Source organism: Triturus cristatus, chromosome 12 (genome assembly GCF_964204655.1).
Source record: "Triturus cristatus chromosome 12, aTriCri1.1, whole genome shotgun sequence".
Lineage (NCBI taxonomy): Eukaryota > Metazoa > Chordata > Amphibia > Caudata > Salamandridae > Triturus > Triturus cristatus.
This window is the reverse complement of record NC_140595.1, coordinates 274,740,954-274,755,187: the sequence shown is the minus strand read 5'-3', so window position 1 is coordinate 274,755,187 and position 14,234 is coordinate 274,740,954. Positions and strand designations below refer to the sequence as shown.

At 45.6% G+C, this 14,234-nt stretch overlaps 1 protein-coding gene across 2 annotated transcripts in view; it reads right to left on the bottom strand.

The window, feature by feature from the left end:
- CFAP126 (cilia and flagella associated protein 126) overlaps window positions 1-11,062 on the bottom strand; it is a 212,830-nt gene extending 201,768 nt beyond the window's left edge. For both annotated transcript variants that reach the window (XM_085640048.1, XM_085640049.1), the window contains exons 1-2: window positions 10,879-11,062; window positions 1,708-1,770 (exon numbers count right to left, since the gene is read on the bottom strand). In XM_085640048.1, the coding sequence (XP_085496174.1) occupies window positions 1,708-1,770; window positions 10,879-10,905 (90 nt within the window). In that variant the 5' untranslated portion in view covers window positions 10,906-11,062. The remainder of the gene's footprint in view (window positions 1-1,707; window positions 1,771-10,878) is intronic.
- Between the last annotated feature and the right edge of the window lie 3,172 nt (window positions 11,063-14,234).

Sequence of the window (14,234 nt, the reverse complement as noted above, 5' to 3'; positions counted from 1 at the left end):
ATGGCCATTCATGACAGATGATTTTGACATTGTTGAACAAGTTGCCAGTGAAACATTTGGGGGCAAATTTTCATTTATCTTAAAAAGGGCAAAACCTCGCAGTCACACTTCAAGCACTTGCATTAATCAGATGATTCACCTCGGGGCATACCAGACTCACACAGAAAACAGCTTGCATATTTAATTTGGTGGGGAGGGACTCTGTCATCGAATGTCCATCACCATTGATACCATTATGGAGAAATATATTTCCCCCTCTGACTGCAATAAATGTGCCTGCAGAGTAAAACAGCAAGATAAACTGGCTCAGAGAAAGGCTCGCGCTGTAGCACAAATGCCAAGCAAGCCCACATATCTGTCACCCCTACATCTGAAACACCAGCCTTTCTATGACAGATATTGACATCACACTATTGTAAGTAGATGCCAACATTTTATGCACAGTTCTCAAACACCGAGGCCCGGAACGTTAATATTTTATGTTATAACGTAATCTGATGCAGGTCATACAGTTGCGCATATCAATGTATTTACAAAATGCTATATGGATTCCAAAGAACATGTCCCAGAAAAACGCTCCAGCATTTTTGAGAGTTTACCTCTGGCACAGTGTCTCTCTTAAGATTTTTTCAGCTAATGTTTTATTCCTAGTTTTTATCACACCCTCCAGCTCTGTCACAATACACATCTGAAATCCCAATCGGATCAAGTGGTTCTATGGGACAAATGGCCAACTTAGCAAGGCCACGTTGTTTCCTTTCATTTAGGAACATCACCTTCCTCCTCATTCAGGAACATATAAATGCAATGGACCAGGGCAATGTTATGGAAACGTTATGGATTGTGATGTTCCTTCTCCATCACTTTGTAAAGTTGTGCCTAGTACAATTCATTGTACTCCTCTGAAGCATTTTAAATACATTTTGGGGGTCAGGCGGTTCTGCTTCGGACGCAATATGAGATTACTGTGCCTTTACTAGAACCTTTATTGGTGCTGTGTTAACAATAATCCCATTTAGTTTTACAATAAACACAAGTGCAACACCCCCTTTCTGTTCTGTGGCTTTTTCTTGGCCATAGAATGCAGCCAAATCTTCAGGATGGGTGAAATGGAGAGATCATCAGACCAGAGATTCCTTTTCATCAGTGCTTTTTCCATGCTACCTCCTTGGTTATGCTTGTCTAGGACCTCTTTGTGGTCCCCCAGTGTGAAGTTTCTATGGGCAGGCACCCGATGATGGCGGGGCTGGGGAAGGTTATGAATCTTGGATTGGTGATCATCAGAATGTAATAATGTTGTCTTAGGCTTACAAAATCTATCACTCCAACGTCCACATACTCATGGTATATGCCACTGTACTGCACATGATACATAACATAATATCACATCAACTACATTGACCTAGCCACTACATTGCAATGCGAGTGTACAATTGTTGTTTACAACTCCACTGTTCACTGCTTTAGAGTAAGTGTTATATAACAGTGTAATAATATCACACCAACTACATTAACAAAAACACTACATCGCAAGGCAAGTATATAGTTACTGTTCTTCAACCCACTTATACTTTTAATGGGACAAAGGAGCTGGTAGAGGTAAATATACTTAGCTTGTGAGATAGTAAGAGACAGTGTAGAGGATGGGATATTGCTGTAGCTTGATATTATCAATCTTGACACAGTGATATAGCTGTTTGCACCTACCTCTTTATGCCGTTTGGGAAGCGTCCAATTTTGCAACTTGTTTGACTTAAAGCCCCCCTCATACTGTGAAGCAAACACAAACAATTACAAGTTACTTGCAGTATGGAACAAGGTCCTCTACAGAGAATTTGTCCACAATACTTGTTACCACATGGAGTTCACAAGTCAGTCAATCAATCTTTATCCGGTTAATAAAAACCATAAAGAAATACACAAGATAAAAAACATTCATAAAATCATGAACAGATCCATCTTTTATTCATAAAATGACTTACGTCTGAATCAAAAAGACTTATCAGTAACTCAAACACAATCAATTAATCAAGTACATTCTTCAGATTGTTCACCATTTGGTGTCGACTGTCATGATTTCTTATACCATGTGCTACATATTTTAATAAATATGAAATTTAAATGGGTAATGCTACTCGACTTAAAAAATATATGATATATGTGCCTACAAATCTGACGGAACTTGGTGGTGAGTGGTAAAAGTAGAACCAACAACCTTAAAGAGCCAAAGGAAATTATTATAGAAAAGATGATTTCAGGATCTACGTAAAAACATTACGTTCACATACTGCAATGGAACTTAGAAAGTCCTGATTATGAGATTTGAAATAGGTGATGTGTAATTTTTTTTAATGCAACCTCTAAAAGTATGCTCTGAATGAATATGCATAATTGTATAGCGTACTATGGGGATATAACAATCTTCAGGCACTGATGTCAACCCCAAATAAACACAAGCTTGGTTTGCAGTAAAAATATGGGGGGGGGGGGGGGGGGGAATAGATTGCAATAAGGTTGTGTTAAAATCTCCACTGAAAAGGTAGAGTGAAAAAAAGCTATGGCTACAATAAAATGCAAAGGGCAAATATTGTGCCTTATAGGGCAAAGCTGAGTTTAGTGTGAGCAAGTGGTAGGCAGTATCCTCCTGTAGTGTAAAGTAAAGGAGAGAGGAACGTTTAGTGTGAGGTGGAGAAAGGAGTGGGGTATTAGTAACGTTTTTTAGAATTTTAGAAGTTTGGAGGTAGAATTAAGGGGTAATAAGGTGTTGTAGGGTTCAGGGATTGGTAGTGTTAAGGGGTAGTTAGGGTTTTTAGGTATTCGTGGATGGGTAGAATTAGGGGTACTAAGGACTATTTAGAGATCAGGGAGGTTCAGTATTAAGCAGTGGTCTGGAATTTTAGGGTTCATAGTTCAATAGTGTAAAAGGATAGTAAGGATTTTTTGGCGAAACAGAGAAGAGCAGTGTTCAGGGGCAGCAACAGTTTTTTAGGGTTGGGGAAGGATAGCAATGAGGGAAAATAAGGGTTTTTCAGGTTGATGGGAGGATAGCATTAAGGGATAGTAAGGATTTTTAGGATTCAGGGAAGTTAACATTAAGGGGTAGCTCATAGTTCTGAGAGTTCAGGAATGGGTCGCATAAAAGGGTAGTAAGGGTTTTTTTGGTTCAGGGAAGGTTAGTGTTAAGGTATAGTAAGGAACTTTTAGAGGTCATGGACGGGTGTGTAAAAGGATAGTCAGGTGTTTTCAGGATTCAAGGAAGGGTAGTGTTATGGAGTAGTAACAGGCCGATATAGTTCAAGGATTGGTAGCATTAGGGTTTCAGAGAATGGTATTGTTAAAGAGTAGCCATTCTAGGCAGACATTATGTAAACTATAAAAAAAAACCTTTATAAACAAGTAAACAGTCGGGTGTCAAGGGAGCCTATCATCATTCAGTATGATAAGTACAAATCCCTTCTCAGGGCGGAAACATACGATATGCTATGTGAAGGATTCCTCTAATGGGGTAGAAAGGGGGTCCCCTGTCCGGCCCTCATCACCTCAGAGGAGCACGCTTTACATAGGCGATGCAATGTACCAGGGAGTGTTCATGGTACTTTCAAGCTCGCCCCCCTTGTCAGCACTATCATCTGAGTCCATTTTGTTCCTGCTGCCCCACGCTTGCAGCACCTCCATCCACACCTCCGCCTTCGGGATGCAGCAAAACCCCGGGCATCCTCTCGCATCAGTGCCCTCTCCATAGCTTCTACCCATATATCAACATCTCTTTCCAGTACTACCATTGCGGGGCACACCCCCGCTAACCATGAGAGTGCAATCTGCCTCTGGTCTGCCACAAGAGCCAGGTCCACAAATCTGGATCCTACCTTTCTGGTCCTGGGTCTAGGAAACAAACCCAACAGAGAAACCTCTACCGAGCAGGAGAGTGTGCGAGCCAGAACCTTGTTGGTAGAAGCTACCACCGATTCCCAGAAGCTTTGCACCTTTGGACAGTCCCATGCGATGTGTACAAACCCTGCATCTGGCTCTTGGCATCTTGGACAACACCGGTCCTCACTGTGGTTATAGTTAAATTGGATAAGCTTAAATTTTGTGTTCCTTGACACCCTCTTCGGGCTTCCCAGTATTCAACCCCACTCCTTATTGATGAACACCCTTCTCACTATCATCTCCCATTTTTTATCCTTGCTAGTGGTCTCGTGACCCTTTCTAGTTGTGCTTTGTACAGCCACTTCTCCAGGTGTCGAGCCGCCCTAATGTCACCAACACTTGCAGTACCCCATGAGTCTTTGGCTCCTACTACCCACACCGCCACAGATCCCCAAATGTCCTCACTATTGCATGATAGTTCAGATATTGTCCCTGGTGCAAATCATATTGGGATAAAAAGGCATCCATGGGGATGAGTTCCCCTTGTTGAAAGCAATCATAAACAGTAATAACTCGGGCCAACGTCCAGTCCGCCAGTTGTCTCCTGGTGAATGGGGCACAGGTGTCACCATGGGGGAGCCCGACTAGGGGCAAGTCTGGTGAATAGAGGGGAGTTCCAGCCCTGCACCGGAGGTATCTTCTCCAGCACTTCAGTGCCACTGGCAGCAGAACACCCGGTTCTCGCATAGGCACCTGTGGGTGAATAAGGTTTGCCAAGAGCAGTCCACGATTATCCACCAGGCCTATGGGTCCCAGAGTCTCCAAGTTTTTCCTGTTGAACCACTGGGCCAGCCACTGGAGTTGAGTGGCAAGATAGTACAGTTCCAAATCTGGGGCACCCAGCCCAATGTCCTCCGGTGCTATCCGCAACACTGCCGATGATACCCTATTCCAGCCCCCGTCCCAGATCAATATACTGAGCAGTGTATCAAGGCTTGTGAAAAAGGAGGGTGGAATCACCACTAGGAGGTCCACAAAAAGGTTTAAAGGTCTAGGGAGCATTGTCCTGTTGGATAGTGCTATTTGGGCCATCATAGGCAGTTTAAGGGAGTGCCAAAATTAGACATTCGTTTTTAGACATCGAACTATCAGTTTCAAATTACCATCCTGAACGTCCTCCAAAGTATGGAATACTCGTACACCCAGATATTTAAGGGAATAGGGAGACCAGGTGAGGCACACCGCCAAAACTGCTGGGCAATGGTTTTTTATTTGTTCAGTTTGAGGCCCGCTAAACCTGAGTAGTCCTCCAAAAGTGTCAGGGCCTCAGTCGCCCCATGGTTCCTGTCCCCCAGATATAATAATAAATCATCTGCGTAAAGAGAGATACCATGGCCCTCCCCTTCTAGGCATATGCCATGTTGCCTCCCCCTCAGTCTCAAGAGTTGTGTCAGAGGTTCAATCGCTAGGATGAACAGAAGTGGCCACTACTTGACAAAAGGGCCTCCCCGGTGCCAGGGGGCGTGCCGGCACTCGGTGCACCCTTTCCAGGGTAAAAAAACTGCGTGAGCAACCCCAGGGCCACTACTGCACAAACCCATTATTCAAGCTAGGACACCATGTCCATACCATCAAGCCCTTCTGGCAACCCCTCCACTTGGATGTTACTGCAGCGGTTCCTGTTCTCTGCATCCTCAGCCCTCCGCTCAAAAGTATTCACTCTAGTCATCAGGTCTTCTAGTTTACAAGACATGGGCGCTTGTTTCAGATGGTAGTCTTCAACTGCGTGTTCCACCCCTTTCACTCTGTCCACCAGTTTGTGGTGTTCCACCTGTAACAGGCCCAGTCTGGCCAACACCACCCGATATCTTGTTGAAGAGCAGGCTTTGTATTCGCAATTGCGGCCAATACCTTGTTGAGGTCCGTATGGATCGAAAGGTCAGCACAACTTTGTTCATCATTACTGGACTCTGAGGTGCCCTGCGTGAGTTCTCCCCCTTCTGGCTGCATAGTCCCCTGTTCAGCCTTCAGTTTCCCTATAATTCCCACAGTCTGTACAAGGGAGCTTGGCTCCAACCAATACCAGCACGTGGCACCGTACTGGAAAACACCCACAATCCTCCTTGGAATTGTGGATAGTAATAGGGTGTCCGGGGACTGTGAACCAATTCCAGGCCCGTCGTCTCCTCAGTCTCTTGTCTGAGAAAGTTTATCTTCTTTTTTTTTTTTTTTTTATTATTTCTCTCTATTTATTTGGTTTTTTTTAGGGTGTCTAGCAAGGTGGACTCTCTCCCATACAGTCAGTGGGCACCAGGCCCTAATCACCATTTTACCGCAGCGGGCACGTGTTTTGTCGGCTCCGCTGTCCCCTCACTGCAGGAGCTCACTCAGGGCTCCTCCGCAGCAACTACTGCACTCTGCTGTAGTCTCTGGTTCGCTGCCGACTAGGCCGTGATCTTTACCCACAGGTGTCTTTCAGTCAGTTGGGGCGGGCCGGTTGAGGTGGGTGGGAGTCACCCGCAACCGCCATCTTCCACGGTGCAGTCTCCTGCACCAGCCCCAATCGTAGACTGCCTGGCCTCTTGTCCGCACTTGGAGGTCGGGTCCCTCATCCACCACTTCATGGGGGAGGTTGTTGTCTCCTTTTTGCCTCCAGCGCTGCCCCGCTATCCACTGCTGCAGCCCAGCTGAGGGCCTTCACCTCACTCACCCTGTCCTCTGGTAAGGTGGCGTCTCGAGTTCACTGTTGGTCACTGTTCCCAGGCCTTGTTACTATGCCAGCCCCCGGGTGGTGGGAGAGCCAGCCGGGGTTGGTTCTCCAACCGAGGCTTCCTTTCACAGTGGGCCCAATTGTCGCCATTGCTCTCCATCCAGATGGCTAGGCCCTATCCCGGTCTGCCCATGAGTGCTGCATGGGGCACCTGACGAAGCACCTCCAGTTGCTGATCCCCCACCTGGGGATGTCAGCTTTCACCCCAGCCGCCCCTTAATGTAGGATAAGTGGTGGGCCAGAGCGAAGGTATTCGCTCACGTGCCCGCCATCTTTCACACCATAACCACACCCCTCAACAATGTTCGAGTTAATGCAATATGTATTGATGAAACTCTATTGGTTGTTGTCATTATTACTTCATTTCACACCATGTCATGAGCATGCCTTTCACTGTTTGTAATCCTATAAAAAGAGGCTATTCTGGGTTGTGTGCCAGACCTTTCTTAATCTCAGAATGTTATTTAATTTGTACGTTAAATATTTTTGATTCTAGCTATTGATTTATTTCTGGAGGTCAGCCTTGTTGTGAAATCTCCTGTGTTTTATGAACTACGTTGATGCTGATTTTAACTGATTAACTATCTATGTTTTTGCTTTCTGTAATGATTCAGAATTTTGAATAAACCTTCATGGTTATGACTTTATATATTGTCCTGTGTAGATTTAATTTATTTGCCTCGGGCTAATGTCCTTTGAGACGCTGGCCTGTTCCTGCTAATTGGCCCTTTAGTATTTTATTTTGGTGTAAAGTGCCCGCAAAGTCTTCTCCTAAAAGGCAAATGAAAAGTTCAAGCTGATGAGGGCATGCATACAGCTTATAGATATATTGCGTTATAGAGTTATTCACTGGTGTAATCCAATTATGTTATTGTGGGCTCATGTCCATTTGTTGCCTCCAGTAGCTTATGGAAAGATAAAACCCTAACCCTGTACGTAAAATCACAACTGCAGCGGTGGCTCATCATCCGGGGCTTCAGGGTGCAGTCCTGCCCCATGGGCGGCACGGTCTGCCTCTTGCCTCTAAGGATACTGCACATTATTTAATTTAGCAGTATTCATGAGTACACAACTTTTGTGTTTTCACGAACACAGTCAGTGCACAGGTAAGCCCTCTTGGCCTAATTTCCAGGCTTCTGATGACAGGGGGAGGAGGAGGCTGAGTAACGCTAAAATACAGAGTATTGTTTAAAAACACAGCACTCTTTAGGTGGATGTCTGAAATAGACATGTGAGAGGCATAGTGATCCCCTAACACAGAAACAATCCATTTTATTTAGCAGACATACTATCCATGCTACAGGCAGCACAGTATATCAGCTAAAATATATCTGTCAGGTCGTGCATCAGTGTATCCCTGAGGCCAATGAGAAGCCACGCAGAACAGCAGGGGTGGATCCCCAGAACCATCCCAGCTTCTACTAGGTCTGTGCTTCCAGTCCAATCAAGAAGCCTGGAAAGGGATTGGAGTGGGTCTTCCCCTTTTGAAACCTGACCCTGCTGCTCTGTCTGGCTCCTTGTTGGGATTCATGATTGGCTGGTTCTAATGTCCAGCACCAGGTTCCTGTTCTGCTGCTGCCATGGAGATTCCGAATTGCCAGCAAAGAAAGCAGATAAGTAAAGGAAAGAATGGGAGAGAGAGAGAGAGAGAGAGAGAGAGAGAGAGAGAGAGAGAGAGTGTGTGTGTATGCGCCTGTGTGTGTGTGATTCAGCGTAGATGAGACTAAGTGAAAGTGTGTGTGTTTAAGAGTGTCAATGAGAACAAAAGTGAGTGAAAATTTAAGTATGAGATTGTGTATGAATAAGTAAACGTGAGTGAGCTATAACGACAGTGATAGGAGATTGAGAGAAGGAGTGGAAGTTGTCCATGGTTGTAGAATTATCAATGGTGCAGCATTTGCTCCTTGTTGGGATTCATGATTGGCTGGTTCTAATGTCCAGCACCAGATTCCTGTTCTGCTGCTGCCATGGAGATTACGAATTGCCAGCAAAGAAAGCAGATAAGTAAAGAAAAGAATAAGAGAGAGAGTGTGTGTTTGTGGATGTGTGTGTAATTCAGCGTAAATGAGACTAAGTGAAAGTGTGTGTGTTTTAGTGTCAATGAGAAGAAAAGTGAGTGAAAATCTTAAGTATGAGATTGTGTATGAATAAGTAAACGTGAGTGAGCTATAACGACAGTGATAGGAGATTGAGAGAGGGAGTGGAAGTGGTCCATGGTTGTAGAATTATCAATGGTGCAGCATTTGCTCCTTGTTGGGATTCATGATTGGCTGGTTCTAATGTCCAGCACCAGATTCCTGTTCTGCTGCTGCCATGGAGATTACGAATTGCCAGCAAAGAAAGCAGATAAGTAAAGAAAAGAATAAGAGAGAGAGTGTGTGTTTGTGGATGTGTGTGTAATTCAGCGTAAATGAGACTAAGTGAAAGTGTGTGTGTTTGAGTGTCAATGAGAAGAAAAGTGAGTGAAAATTTAAGTATGAGATTGTGTATGAATAAGTAAACATGAGTGAGCTATAACGACAGTGATAGGAGATTGAGAGAGGGAGTGGAAGTGGTCCATGGTTGTAGAATTATCAATGGTGCAGCATTTGCTCCTTGTTGGGATTCATGATTGGCTGGTTCTAATGTCCAGCACCAGATTCCTGTTCTGCTGCTGCCATGGAGATTACGAATTGCCAGCAAAGAAAGCAGATAAGTAAAGAAAAGAATGAGAGAGAAAGAGAGAGAGAGAGAGACAGAGAAAGAGAGAGTGTGTGTGTGTGTGTGTGTGTAATTCAGCGTAAATGAGACTAAGTGAAAGTGTGTGTGTTTGAGTGTCAATGAGAAGAAAAGTGAGTGAAAATGTAAGTATGAGATTGTGTATGAATAAGTAAAAGTGAGTGAGCTATAACGACACGGTGATAGGAGATTGAGACAGGGAGTGGAAGTGGTCCATGGTTGTAGAATTATCAATGGTGCAGCATTTGCAGTTTCACTGGGGCCCAGAGTCAGTGAGTGTGTAAGGGTGAATGTGTGTAAGTGTGTTTGTAAGTGAGAGTGAGAGCCGGCGAGTATGAATACGTTTGTATGTGAGCAAAAGTGACTGGGAGTGAATATGAGAGAGAATGAGTAAGCGAGAGAGTGTGAGTTAGAGTGAGTGAGGGGGCATAATTGAGAATGGGAGAGAGTGTGAGAGAGAGCAAGTGTGTTTCTTTGCATGTTTTCTGGTTGTCAGTCTGCTGCTGGCTATGGCATACTCAATATAATTCTAGGCTTATTGCACCTTCCACGGTAACATGCTGCCGCTGGTATATTGGAAATAATTCCTGGCGTATGGAAGGGTCCACAAGACCAGAACCGGAGGAAGGTTCTTCCTCTACTCCGCCGCCAAGACTTGGAACACCCTGCCCCTCCACCTCAGGCAACCCGCGTCGCTGACCCAATTCAGGAAGGACTTCAAGACCTGGCTCTTCCAATGATCCTCCACCCAGTCCGACCAGCAGCCCCACTTCCCCAGAACTTTGAGGCCCTCACGGGTGAGTTGCCGTGCTATACAAAACCCTGATTGATTGATTGAAGGGCACCAATGGCTAAATACAAACCCTGACATACTAGAAGTGATTATTGCCAGGGGGCCCATGCGGAAAAATGCTGACACTTGCATACTGGAGAAAATTCTTAGCATGGACCCACCAGTGCATAGTGGTGTTGCTGGGACATTGAAGGTAATTCTTGGCATAAGAGAGGCATCCAAGCCAAAATGCAGACCCTGAAATACTGGAAGATATACGCTGGTGCTGGCATACTGAGGTAAATCTTTGCTTCAGAGAGGGCAGCCATGGCACAATGGGGAGGAGGGAGCAGGTTGGGTTAAGCAAGCCAGCGAAAATGCTGGACAGCATCAATGGCAAGATTCTGGCTGAACAATATTGTGTACAATTCTTGTCATGGGAAGGGACCCACTACAAAATGTTGTAGTTGGCACAAGTAAGGTAATTCTTAGCAATTGCAGAACACCCAAGGCAAATTTTGAAATAAAATGGGGTTACTCCTGGCAGGTGTCAGCCCGCACCCATCCCCCCCCCCCCCCCCCCCCTCCCGCGCAACTACATAATAAAGACAGAAATATACTTTAGGCTTATTCTTTTAAATCGATTAGTGCAGTATCTCCTACACAGGTAAAACAGAGAACCTATGGCTGGGGTCGCTGAACAGGGGAAATGAAACACTAAGAAAGGCAAGAAGCTGAGTTTCCTCACCTGGTTAGCGCTGAAGTTTAAAGCCATCTTCAGGCTGTGACGAGGGGCAGGTATGTCCTGGTCACCGCTGTGCTGGGGGCAGGGCTGAAGAACGCAGGGTGCTTGTGGCCTAACACTGCTGTCCCCGAGAGTGCTGTGCGGATGCTGCTGCTACCTCCCTGCGGGCCGCAGCCCTTTGCTTTGTTACCTACTCGTCTCTTAGCAACCTGCACGTGGTTGGGTCTTTCTTTTATTGCGATTCTGTTTACATAGGCTCGCTACTCTTTTCAGTAGAACAATAGCGGCATCTAGTGTGTCTATGAAGCAATCCACCATAGTTGCTTACATTCTGAGGCCAAAAGAGGTAGGAATGTTTAGATTTTAAAAATTACCAGAACAATGACATCACATGGCCACTGATTCGATTATTAGATCATAAGAATTGCTTTACTTGACGTGTTACACACCTAAACATTAATTGATTTATGCTCACTGATCCTGACCCTCATGACATTTTGGCAAATTAGAGAAGCAGTTGTCTAAACTCTTTCCAAAGTATAGCGCCACATGGATTACAAAAAACTTCCAGCTAGCGTAACCTTTACAAATAGTGCATACAAGCCACAAAGCCATAGTCACTGATGCATAATGACGTCAAGAAAGCCATATAGATTAAGCTGTATCTATTAAAATTCATAGGTAATAATGTATGCAGGTTCATTTTAGCCAACAGCTAAGAGGAAAAAAGTCTATGTCTGCCAGTCAAATCAAATGGCAGATCGGTTATAATATGCCAGGCAGTAGGGAGTTCTTACACCCTAGAAACAGGCCTTTCACCACTTTTATCTGACCATCCCCTGTGCCCACTGCGAGTTCATTATCAGATTTTTTTTGTCTCAAGAGCACCATAAAAGTATGTGGTGGTGATGGAGCAAGGTCTCGTAGAAAAGAGACTTGCTCGGAAGCAATCCACTCGTTTAACTCACTAACAAAGTTATTAATAAAGTTTTGTGAAAACTAATACCTACATGAACACGCAGGTTAGTGAAGCTTGCGTATGTATGTACTAATGCGGATAACAATGAAGAAGGACTAATACCGCTTTAAAACGGGAAAACTGTTTTGCGCATGCGTCAACTACATCTATGTAGGTGTGAGGAGGTGGCCTCCATAGATACCTTGCCCTTCCTTCCTTCCTATATGAGGCAGAGCAACGGTGATATTCGTAGGCAGGGAGAGAAGGAGTTAATCTCTTCCACTGCCTCTTGCATACAGGGAGGAGTCCCACCAGAGGAAGCGAGGAGCTAATGGGACGACGGGAAGGCGGGACCAGTAGCGTTTGAAGGGATCCCGGAAGAGCAACAGGTTTGTCTTGGACCGGAGGAGCGAAGAGGGCAGCAGCATAGCGAGGAGGAGAGCAACGTGGAGGAGGAGTGCCTTTTGGACGGAGAACAACCCGGAGAGACAAGCCGAGAAGCCGACCCCAACGTCACCCTCGAGCCGGGAGGAGAAGCGGAGTCCTGGTCAGAAGAGTGGTGGATAGCCCCAGAGGACGCCGACGAGTATCTATCGCGGTACATGATACGGGAGGGCGTGGGAGTAAAGGGTGGTTAGTGGGGAGCATACCGAAGTACGGGGCACTGTAAAACTGATCACTTGTGTGGGTTAGCCACATTGTCTTACCACCACCGGGACACTTGTCTGTTTTTTTCCCCGAGCACTCATCACAACCCTCTGTGTCCCTTTGCAACCTTTCCTCGACCCAAGAAACTAAATGCCTCCCGATTGAAGGCTGCTTAGGCATCAAAGTTACCTTTAGGTTTTTCCTCTCTTAAATTCCTTCGATTATCCTATTTTCATACTTTTTGCCACCAAAACCCCATAACACGGCCAGTCTAACGCTGACCGTTCTTTTGTAAAGCAGGACGGGTGATCCTTAAATGGTGAAGGGTTCTCAACCAGAAGGATAGCGAGAACAGAGGGACTTACCGCATTTTTTCTCCTTCTCTTTTTGAGGCTACCGGGGAGTCCATCCACATCAAGGACCACCAACCGACAGGAAGAAGCCTAAGATCATCCTAAAAGAGAGAGAGAGAGAGAGCCTACTACACCATTCTTCAAACTATCTTATGGATGACTATATATATTTCTGTGCTATAGCTGAATAAACCCAATCACAATTGATCCTAGAATTCGGCCTCCTCGCTTTTCCTTTCGCCCATCCCTCTTACACTTGGTGTCAGAAGTGGGAACTGCAAGGATGGAGGCCGCACTGCAGAAAATGGCAGACGGCCAGTAAAAATTGTGCCGTGTAATGGAGAAATTCCTGGCCGTAGGAGACAGAGAGAAGCTCCACAAATCCATGACCGAGCAAAGTCAAACCCAGGAGGCCATCTTCAACAGACTAGCCGATACGCTGGGCCAGCAAAGAAGTCACACCACTCTGCCTGCGGTGGTCTTCCAGAAGTATGTTAACGGGGAGGACCCTGACTTTTTCTTTGCAAATATTGAGAGAATAGCTAGAGCGGCAGGATGGGGTCAATACCTGGGACCACTGCTGACAGGTGACCTGCAGGCAGCTTATCAGGCTGCTAATCCTTTAGGTCATACCCCATATGATGATGTAAAGAAAACAATGCTGGAAAGACTAGGGATAGACGATGAGACCTTCCGAATACGTCTCTGACAGGTGAAAGAAGGACCCCAGGAGACCCCCAGAACCCTTTCCTATAGGATTCGGGATCTTGCCGACCGGTGTTTGAAACCCCTGACCGCAACCAAGGAGGATATTATGGGAAAAATAAATTTGGAACAGTTCTTGTCCTCCCTACACCCACCTGTACAGAAGTGAGTGCGACAACATACAAGCCTGACTTTTGATAAGGCAGTGGAGATTGCAGGGGCATAGGAACTCCAACGAGGTCGAGACGAACATTCATGGAAACACCCTTATGGGGTATCTTCCAAAACAACCAAACCAGCGGCTCCCCGAAGACAGGACACCGTTACCCTATTACCTGGTCCCTTACCTACTCCCCTTAGACCCTCACCCCAACCTGGACCCCAATGTTTTTCCTGCTGTGGTTTTGGTCACATAGCCAGTGTGTACCCCCATAGAGAAGAGCCCATGGAAATTGGCCTCACCTGCTCTTACTATTGCAATCTGGCAGGAAAAAGACCATCATACTATCACATTGTGAGGATCAACGGAGAGAAACGACAAGCCCTGATGAATACTGGATGTTTGCAGAGCGTGATACAACCCTCAGCGATTCCAGGAGGGATTACACAGACCACTGGGACAGTAAACATACAGTGTGTACATGGAGACAATAATAGGTATCCCACCACTGAGGTACAGATCCAACACGGTCCTG